The following is a 10,399-nucleotide window of genomic DNA, read 5'->3' as shown; positions in this document are numbered from 1 at the left end:
AGATGCTTTCAAACGTATTAACCCAGGGGTCCCCAACACCCCCGGCCATGGATAGGAACTGGGCTGCACAGCGGGAAGTGAGTGGTTGGACAAGCAAGTGAAGCTGAACTCCACCTCCTGTCAGATCAGTGGCGACATTAGATTCTCATAGGAGCAGGAACCCTATTGTGAACTGCACACGTGAGGGGTCTAGGTTGCGTGCTCCTGATGAGAATCTAACGTTTGGTGATATGTTACTGTCTCCAATCACCCCCAGATAGGACCATCTATTTGCAGGAAAACAAGCTCAGGGCTCCCACTGATTCTACATGATGGTGAGTATGCAATAATAATAGAAATAAAGTGCACAATAAATGTAATGTGCTTGAATCATCTTGAAACAATGCCCCACCCCCACCCCGTGCTCATGGAAAAATTGTCTTCCAGAAACCGGTCCCTGGTGCCAGGAAGGGTGGGGATCGCTGCATTAACCCATCTAATTTGAAGAGGATCCTGTAAGGTCAGCATGAAGAGTTCACCTTCTACACTCCATAGCATTTTCTGCACTTCTCTTTGCAACACCATCTATCATCTCAGGAAGCTGAGGATTTCCTCCTTCCATCTGATGCAGGGGCAGAATCTTACCCATCATCTCTGCTACCCTCCATATGACTATTCTTACCTGAACACCTGTATAGGTGCCACTAGTCACGCTGAAAGCCGGCATGTTCCTGGGGACAGATGCCAGACAGGGAGCAGTGGAAAGCTAGTTAATTATTCTTTTGAAACTCCAGCTGGCATGTCCGCCATGGAACCATTTTTCACCTCCTGGGAGGAGCCCAGGGTTTGTAAGAATTCAGCTTCATAGAATGGCTGCTCCTCTTCTACCTCTTGGGGGGGAATTTCTGAGCACCATCCATCTGTTTGCGTGTTCTGTCCCCAGCTTCAGATAACAAACTCAATAAAATCCTACTGCAAATAGGCAACTGACTGAGAAAACACTCTCTCAATCTTCGGGGCTGTAACCCAACCAGGAGCTTATGGGTCAAATTGGACTCTTCTCACAGCCCACTGGAAATACACAGAGTAGAATTCTCCCAGGGAGGGAGGACCGAGTGTCTAAAGTCACCGTCCAGAATGGTTGCGGCTGTGGGACTGGACTAAGGGCGAGCCATGCGAGAAGCAGGGGACTACTTCAGGGGCTAGGAATGCTCCATGTTGCAGGAAGGGCAGGTGGGTCTGCCCAGCCTCCAGGGGAGGCAACAGTGAAGAGCAAGCAGTAAGTCAGGTCGCAGAGTCAGAAGGGAGGAAACATGATAGTGACCGGGGAAGGGCACTGTGACACGGGAACGTGCTGGTGCCAGACAGAAGTGCTGATTATGTATTCGTCCCTTGTGCCCAGGAAAGAGAAGACAAAAGATGTGGATGGAGCATTTGTAGGTGCTCCTACAACCTGTTTCATAGTAGGTGCTCAACAGGCAGCACCCAGCAGACAGTTCCCAGGGGACCCACCGCATGCCATCCCCAAATTGTATTTGATGCTCATTGTCACTTTCTTTAGGCCTGCATTTAGTATCTTGGCCTGAGAGTCCTTCTTTTTGTTACTTGAGAGAGATGATGCATTGCTGAGAAGAGAAATGAAATACCAGTGAGGAGGTCTGCCTCCGGCTCAGGGGAGTGGGAACAGCACGGGCTCTAGAGGAATTCAGATCAGGGATCCGGTTCCAGCTCTGTTCCTTACTAGCCACCTGATCCTGGGAAATACCCAAGTACTGTGAGCCTCTGCTTCTTCATCTGTGAAGCAGGTATGATGAGGCCCTTCCACTAGGACGGTTAGGGTGTGTGCAATGTAAGTGAAGCATCTGGCTCGGGGCCTGGCATTAAGTTAGAAGTTTAAGGAATGGCGGATGGCTGTCGTATCGAATACTATTTGACCCTAGACCCTAGCAGTCTGGGATTTCGTAAATGTTGTTGTTCTCCAAGACTTACCAGAGAATATATAGCTCAATAGGACAAGGGATAATTAGCCCAAACAGGAAGTTTCGTCAATAAAATTAAGTATTTCCTCTCAGCGAATGTACTTCAAAATTTGGGTGTGCTGGAGTCTTGCGCAGCTGAATGCAGCTCAAAGCTCCTAGAATTTGAATCGAGGATCAACTCCTTTCCTCTCTCCCACCTGCTTTTTGATCCAAGACACTGTTTTCACTTATTTTGTTAACACTTGAAATCTCGCCTTTGCTCACAATTGCTCAAATCCCACCTGAGATAACTTGATTAGAATGCCTTTTAAATATGATCAACTCTGACTCTTCCAGACAGGCAGAAAAGCACCTGGCCAATGACTTCTGTGCGTCCCTTCTGGGAGATTCACCCTCATCTTGCAGGAAACCCTTGCAGATGATAGGTATCCATCACCTAGCCCCTGCACTGTGTTCAACCGCACCGAGACAAGAGCGCAGGAGAATTTCCTTCTATTCCTGCCCCAGGCGGAGACTCTTCTCTGTTCATCCACCATCCAAAAGGAACTGCTGAGCAGTCATCCACTCCAGGCCTTTCTCTCATCCTCTGAGAATCTGGCTCTGGCACCACCCAGCTTCAATAGAATTACCTCCCCCAGAAGGAACTGCAGTTTCCCAAAGCCCAAAAGGCCCTGGCTCAGGGCATGTACACTCGACTGCTGTCATCTAGAGCCCCAAACCCTCACCCATGTTTTATTTTCCTCTGGTTCTTAGAGGACATGGCACCACCTTAATTTTAGGATTGTAGCTCCTGGACTTCACCACCCTATGGTAAAGGGGTGGGTCTGGCTTACCTAGCATCTCTACTATTAACCCAGGGTGTTCCGAATAACAGAGGCTCAGTGCATGTTTGAAGAAAAAATGAGCCAGTGAACAGGAAAAATTATTCTTTCAATTTTTATTTCTCTTACATTCTCAAAGAAGCCAAGCAAATCCAGGTATACATGTATATATTTTAATTTTACAGGGGAGAGAAAGAGGTATAAGGCAAGAATTAACTACATTTTCATTTCACTATTTCTTTATGAGCTCTATTTTGCTGCTAAGTTCAAGTTTCAAAAAAAATTATTAATTCCTCTGCTATGTTATCTTGTCCCAATTCACAAAATAACAGGGATTTCCCCATGTGAATCAAAAGCAAGAATCTTACTCCTAAATAACATAAACAGCAATATGTGTGACTACTGTCATTCATTAACTTCGATGGTGAAGTTCATTAAACTGACCATTAAAAGAGCATTTGAACAATTCCAAAAGGGAGCAAGGATAAACCTCCAAATCACCCAATAGACAAGGAACCCAGAGGTGACATATAGTGTGCTCACTTCCACCCACTGCCACTGAGAACACTGATTGCTCTCTTCAAACACAGAGTGAAGAATGGGCCTCATGTCACATGGGGCAGGGCAGCTGCTGGATGGGGCCCTGACCCCACAAACATTGGCCCTGGCTGCGGCTGGTGCTCAGACTCCCTCTTGCTCCTCTCCCAAAACCTCTTCATAAAGGGATGGGTAGCAAATGGGCTCTCTTGCATTGACCATGACCAAATAATTTATGACATTCTCATAGCTGGTTTCAGCGTGGGCCTTTGAACCCCACAGGAACTCGTAGTGCGCAGGATCACTGCCGGGCACCTGCCGGTACTCCAGGTAGTTTTCCTGCACCCAATCTTGGGTGAGCAGCTTCCTGGGCTCCCCATAGAATATGTGCTCCGTCCCAACATACACCCCCATCACACTCAACGCTTCCCAGATAACCTCTTCAGGGGCGCAGTTATCTTTGGTTAAGATCACACCCAGGATAATGATCAGGAGGGCGGCCTTGGGCATGCTATGACCATCACCCAGCATGCTATCGCACGAGAGGCCAAGAGCAGTGACAAGGATGTAGGAGTGGCCGGCGGGGTCCACCTCCTTCACATCAGTGCCAAAGATCAGCTGCAGGAACTCGGAGGCTTTGCCGAAGATCACAGGAAAGTAGTGCTTGTAATTTTTGATGACACTCTCCAGCATTTCTGCCTTTGTGACCGGCTCCTTGACTCGGTATTTGTGGAGCAGGAAACGAACCAACTCAGCCACCTTCAATTTCAGTGCTTCTTGGAACATGAACTCCAGGTGAGCTGGGTCGACCGAGGTGCTTGGCCCTTCCTCTTCTTGACTGCTGGAGCCCTCATCGAATTGGCTCCATAAAGTGTAGTAGATGGAAGTGGAGGAGGAAGCGCCTCCCTGAGGACTCTGGGGAGGACTTGATGACCCAGCAGCAGACACCTCCTCCTCCTTGTTGTCAGAGGAGGAGGTAGTCTCCTGCTCCTCGCCTGTGGGATCCTGTGCACCCATCAGGCCCAAGTCCTCTCCTTGGGCTTCAAGGTCTTCATCAGGCTTGCAGTGCGGACTCCTCTGCTCAAGAGACATGATGCCTCTGGTCAGGGCAGCAGTCAGGAGCGTGGGCAGGAGCTGGGCGATGGAGACCCACAGGCCTGCGGAGAGAGGGAGTGTGTGAGAGACTTCAGCTGAGAACCGAACCTTGGAGGTTCTAACAAAGGCTGACTTACAGGTCTTCTTCAGTGCTGCTCTGGGGCCTCTTGGGGCTCCTGTCCTCCTGGTCAGCCTGTCCCCTGAGAATCTGAAGGAGGAAGTGAGAGGGCTACTCAGCTAGCCTGCAGAGATCAAGGCTCTATGAGTGACAGTAGGGGGGATGGGGCCAGGTGCTATGGGGTCCCATGTGTGCTGGGGCAGGTGGGGCCCTTGGTGCACATTCAGGGTGAACACTTCACCTTCACTGCTGACACTGCCTGGGTCTCCTCTGCTCTGTGACCTGAGGACACCGTCTCAGACCAAGGCTTGCCTGCTTCCTGGAGCTCCTGGAAGAGGAATCGAAGGGCCCTTAGGCTGCAGACTGCAGGCAGAGCCCCGGTCCCTCAGTGCTGTCAAGAGGGCGGGCTGGACACTCTTGAGTTCTACACACTTTTGGGGTGGATGGTCCCCTCTGCGTTCACTCGGGGCCCTCACCTTTCTCCTGGCAGGGACTGGACTCCACTCCTCTACTTGCCTGAGAGTCTCTCAGATCAAGAGCTCACATCCCTGATGTGGAACAGAAGGACATGCCCCAACCAACATCTGCCCACACCTCCCCAGGGTTTCCTCGGAAGTACAGTAAGAGATGTCCAAATTCAATGGGGTCCATGTGTCCTGGGGTGAGGATACTGCCTGGTCCTCATCTTGATGCCTGCAGGGTCTGGAACCCTCCCTCTGTTGACCTGAGGCCCTATCTCCAGGAGACACCTGAAGAGGAAGTGAGGGGAGTCCATCCACCCAGCGGCTTCCCTCAGCTGACAGAAGGGGCAGGGTGGGGCTAGGTCCTCTGTGTTTGGTGAGTGGAGTCCCCTCAGTCTGCACCTGGACTCCTGGCAGGGCCTGGGACCCTCCCTCTGCTGACATGAGTGCAGCCCCCTCAGACCAAGGCCAGCCCTCCCTGACACCAGTGATCCCAGGATAAAGGAGGGACCTCAGCAGACAGCCCTGCCCGGGCTCTCTGGGGTGACAGTAGGGGCAGGGCAAACTCTCTTGATCTGAGAGTTTCTCTGGCCTGGAGGTACCCTCGATCCTCCCTTAGGTTCCTCACCTGGACTGCTCTCCAATCCTGGGACCACTGTGTCTGTCGAACACAGGGCCTCCCTGTTTTGTCCACACACCCTCTGAGAACAAAGTCCTCACCTCCCTGAGATCCAGAAACAGAGGGGAGGAGGCCCCACATCTGTCACCCCTGCGTGGGGTGTCCGGGGCTGACCCCACCAGCTGAACCCTTCAGGTATGAGGTGGGTGTTCCAAAGTCCTCCTGCGGGTTATTCATCTTTACTCCTGCTGGGGCTTCTACTTCCTCGACCCTCAAACCCTTGAGATGAGAAGACATCTCCCTTTACATCAACGCCTCATCCCCCTGAGGGTTCCTCAACTTCCTGCCGTGGTACAAGTGAGCTTGCCATTTAGCGCCATCCTTCATCAGGCCCCGCCCCCCCCGTCCCCAGATCTAAGAACAGAGTTCACCTAGACTCTGTGGGGTGGCTTCTTTCTGGGTTGGGGGTACCTCCATTCCTCATGAAGGGGGCACACCTTGGGTCCTGCTGATCCTGGGAGTCCTCCTTCTACTGACCAGGTGTGGAGCCCTCTGTTGAATCTCTCAGTGCCCCCTGGCATCAAGGTACTCACCTCCCTGAGACCTCTCACCCCCAGTCACGTGGGAGAAATGAGAGCATGCCTCATGCCATTCCTGCCTGGGGCCACCTGGGGCTGAGAACAGGTGACACCAGTGTCTGTGAGGTCCTTTCTTTTTTGAGAGCGTGGAGGTACCTTCTTACCTTCAGTCCTCACCAAACTTCCTCCCCGTCACTCCTGGAAGACCCTGGATTCCACCCTGTGCTGACCAGGTGTGGCTCCCTCTGCTGAGCTGAGGAAACCCCTCGGACCAAGGCCCCCACCTCCCTGAGACCCGGGAGGCAGAAGTGAGGGGCCACCTCATGGTCACTCATGCATGAGATACCCAAGGCTGACCAAAGGAGCAGGTTCCAGGGGGCCTCGTCGGTCTGGGTGTCCTCTAGGTATTCATATTTGCTTCTGACAGAATCTGGCCCCTTCCATTTTGCTGAACCAGAGATGAGTCTTGCAGACCAAGGCCAATTTCTCCCTTAGACCCTCTTTGAGAAAGTGTGTGTTGGGGGTGGAGGGGGCACTTCCCTTCCTCACAGTCCTGCCTGGGGCCTCCCAAGACTGACGGCAGGGGCAGGTTTCCTAGGTCTGGGATGAGAGGTCTGGTGAATCCTTCCTCAGGCCTCTGGGACTCCTCCTCCTGCTCACCTGAGGCCCCACTCCTCATACCACAGCACTGTTCCCATTGACACCCGATCCCAGCAGCCACAATGCACCACGTGCGGCCACCGTGCCCGGGATCGCCCAGGCAAAGATCCCCACTGAGCTGGACTCCGGGGTCCCCTCTGTCCTCCGTCTTGTTCCTTCCCTGGTCTCCTAGAGGGCTGGGCCCCACCCCTCAGTGGACCTGAGTCTCTATCTGTCAGATTCCCGAGGCTGAATGAGGAGGGGCCTCGGTCTCAGATAGGGGCGGGGTGGGCCCCTTGTCCTGGGGTACTGGGTCCCCTCAGGCCTCCCTTGTCTCCCAGCAGGACCTGGGCCCTCCCTCTGTTCTCCCGCGGCCATGCTAACGATACCAAGCCCCTTCCCTCGGTCAGCCCAGGATGCAGATATCAGGATCCGCTTGCCTGACCGCCATGCCCAGAACTTCCCAGGGTTGACTGCAGGGGCAGTGACTCCCTCTATGGGGCCTCAGGCCTCCCTCAGGGTCCTGGCCCTGATGCCTGGCAGAGCCTGGCCCCCACCCTCTCTTAACCAGTCCTGCCCTGGTCACACCAAGCTCTGGGGCTTAAGCGGTGGGGTGGCGAAGGGTGGCCCAGCCTGAGAAGTCCGCCCCCGGGGTGGTTCAGGGCTGGCAGCAGGGGTGGTGCTGGATTCTTTGGGGCCCTCTATCTGGGGTGGGGGCGTCCTAAGTCCTCCCTCAGCGTCTCACCTTGCCTCTTCACAGAGCCTGGGCCCGCTTCCCTCTGCCGATCTTCAGCCACCACTCAGAACCAAGCCCTTGCTACTCTCTGACCCCCAGTGCGCAAGTCAATGGCCTTACATCAGGCACCCGGAGCTCCCCTGGGTTGACAGCAGGGGCTGAACTGGATTCTGCCACGGGAGACTTGGGGGTGGGGTGGAGTGGGGAGGGTGAGGATGGAGGTGGGGAACCTGAGGCTGTAGGTCATGGTGGTGGTGGCTGGGTTAGGGGTGTGGAGGCGTTCAGCCCTCCCTCAGGGTTCTGACCTTGATGCCAGTCAGAGCCTGGGCCCAGCCTGATAAGCCCGAACCCGTGGGGTGGTCCAGGGCTGGCGCAGGGGCCGCGCTGTATTATTTGGGGTCCTCTATCTGGGGTGGGGGGGGTCTTGAGTCCTCCCTCAGGGTCTCACCTTGCCTCCTCACAGAGCCTGGGCCCGCTTCCCTCCGCCGATATCGACTCACCCCTCACAGCGAGGCCCCCGCTACTCTCTGACCCCCAGTGCCCAAGTCACTGGCCTTACATCTGGGCACCTGGGGCTTTCCTGGGTTGACAACAGGGGCGGAACCAGATTCTGCCGCGGGAGAGTTGGGGGTGGGGTGGGGTGGGGTGTAGCGTGGGGCTGAGGTTGGGGCTGGGGAACCTGGGGCTGTAGGTCATGGTTGGGTTGGGGGGGCCCAGCCCTCCCTCAGGGTCCTGACCTTGATGCCCGGCAGAGCCTGGGCCCTGCCCTCTCCTAACCAGCCCTGCCCTGGTCACACCAAGCTCTCACTCCAGAGTGCCCAGCAGCTTGAGCGGCGGAGGGAGGGGGTCGGCCCAGCCTCACAAGTCAGCCCCAGATTGGCCCCCGGGTGGTCCAGGGCTGGGAGCAGAGATGGCACTTGGTTCTTTCGGGTCCTCTATGTGGGGTGGGGGCATCCTCAGTCTTCCCTCAGCACCTCACCTTGACTCCTCACAGAACCTCGGCCCGCTTCCCTCCACCGGTATCAAGCCGCCCCTCAGAAGGAGGCCTCTCCCTTCTCTCTGACCCCCAGTGCGCACGTCAGTGAGCGCACGTCAGTGACGTCACATCCAGCCTCCAAGCCTGGGGCTTCCCTGGGTTGACAGTAGGGGCTGAACCGGGTTCTGGCGGAGTAGGGGTGGGGATGGGGATAGGGGCCCTCAGTCATCCCTCAGGGGGTCCTGACCTTGATGCCTGGGTCTGGATCCCCATTCTCTGCCGATTGGGTCTGCTCCTCTCGGACCAAGTCTCTGACTCCCAATCACATGAAGTGGCAGTGAGGGGAGGGGTGTGGTCGGGGTGACAACATTGCCAGGGTCTTCCAGGGCTGACAAGAAGGGCTGAGCTGGATTCTGTGGCCCCTCTATGTGGGGAAGGTGGACCTTCAGTCCCCTCTCAGGAGGGTTCTGCTCCTGGCTCCTGGCTCCTGGCTCTTTGATGAAGTGATGGGTGGGAGATGATCCGTTTATGTCACCTTTGAGCATTTGCCCAGCTGCACGCGTTGCAGAGAATGGCTGCGGGTCCAAGGCTAGATGCTCCCTGGGGGGCTGCAGCATCTGTGATTGTAGGACCTGTGAGAGAAGATACACACCTTCCCATGGGGGCTCCTCCCCAGCCAGAGCTAGACTTTGCAAACCTTTTGTCGCAAAGGATTTATTTTTACACGGAAGAGGCTGAGCAGCAGCAAGAGATTTGGAGAAGCCATGTGTTTTGAAGGGATCGAACACAGCAGAGTCCAGATTAGCGATTTTCATATTTTAATCCTCATTCATATGGTAATAAATTTTACATTGTATGTGTACATTATATATGGTATATGTACATTTTGTTTATATCTACGTTTATATACATACGTGTTTTAGACATTATATATATTTATGCTTATATGTATATACACATGCATATATATCTTTATATCATATATGTATAATTATATGTACTTACATGTATATATCTTTAGATACATATTTGTTTGTATTTGTAGACTTTATACTATATATATGCACACATATTTTATTAATATCTACTCACAGTATGTGGCCTTCACACATACTTACTATTCTATTCCTAGTTCATTCTTTATATTCCATTAAAATAATAATTTTTTGGAAGGCTGGTCTTCTCCTACTAAGTTTGTTTCAGGTGGTTGTTAGCAGAACTCTGGAGCCATAGTGTCTCAATCAACTCAAATTTCCTGGTGTCCTGATATTACCCCAGGGCTACTGGCATCAGATTTTGTGGTGCTGCCTGAGATTGTGCGATGATGTGGGGTGGAATGTTAAACACTTTCTCCTATCCATCCTGTAATCTGCTATCTGTGCAGGGTACAGACCTCCTCGATTTCCCTGCTGCTCTCTGGACCCAAAACACAAGTACTAGTTTAGCACAGTCTTCAGTCATCCTCAGGGCTTTCCCTGTTTTGATGGTTTTTTTTTTTTAATCTTTTCCCTCCTATATTTTTCCAGGGTTGATTTGGGGAGCAGAGCACAGCAACCTGAGCTTGGTTGTCACTTTGGCAATGACAGTTAAGGCACTCACTCTGTATTTAATTTAAGTAGCATTTACATCTTTGCCATATTCTGTTCCCCATCAAGGAATATGGTAATATGGTATACAGATCCATTTACTTGAGATTATTTCCTGAGTCTATCAGCAACTTTGCACAGTTGCTTCCATGAAGGTCTTGTTAGGCTCTTCTTATTTACATTTTGGATTTTAATGCTGCTGTGAATGGTATATTTTCTATTTTCTATTTTATGCACTAAGTTGCTTTTGTGTGGCAAGGCTCTTGATTTTGCTG

General features: G+C 52.8%; 1 protein-coding gene across 1 annotated transcript; it reads right to left on the bottom strand.

The window, feature by feature from the left end:
• Positions 1-2,901: 2,901 nt before the first annotated feature.
• Positions 2,902-9,267, bottom strand: LOC100456992 (melanoma-associated antigen 9). Its single transcript, XM_054545172.1, has 4 exons — positions 8,542-9,267; positions 4,771-4,857; positions 4,549-4,619; positions 2,902-4,473 (listed from the first exon to the last, which is right to left on the bottom strand). Exon 4 carries the CDS (start codon positions 4,406-4,408, stop codon positions 3,461-3,463), a length of 948 nt encoding a protein of 315 aa, XP_054401147.1. The 5' UTR covers positions 4,409-4,473; positions 4,549-4,619; positions 4,771-4,857; positions 8,542-9,267; the 3' UTR covers positions 2,902-3,460.
• Between the last annotated feature and the right edge of the window lie 1,132 nt (positions 9,268-10,399).

Source organism: Pongo abelii, chromosome X, assembly GCF_028885655.2.
Source record: "Pongo abelii isolate AG06213 chromosome X, NHGRI_mPonAbe1-v2.0_pri, whole genome shotgun sequence".
NCBI lineage: Eukaryota > Metazoa > Chordata > Mammalia > Primates > Hominidae > Pongo > Pongo abelii.
Note: the sequence above shows the minus strand (reverse complement) of the source record. Positions and strands in the feature narration are given on the sequence as shown.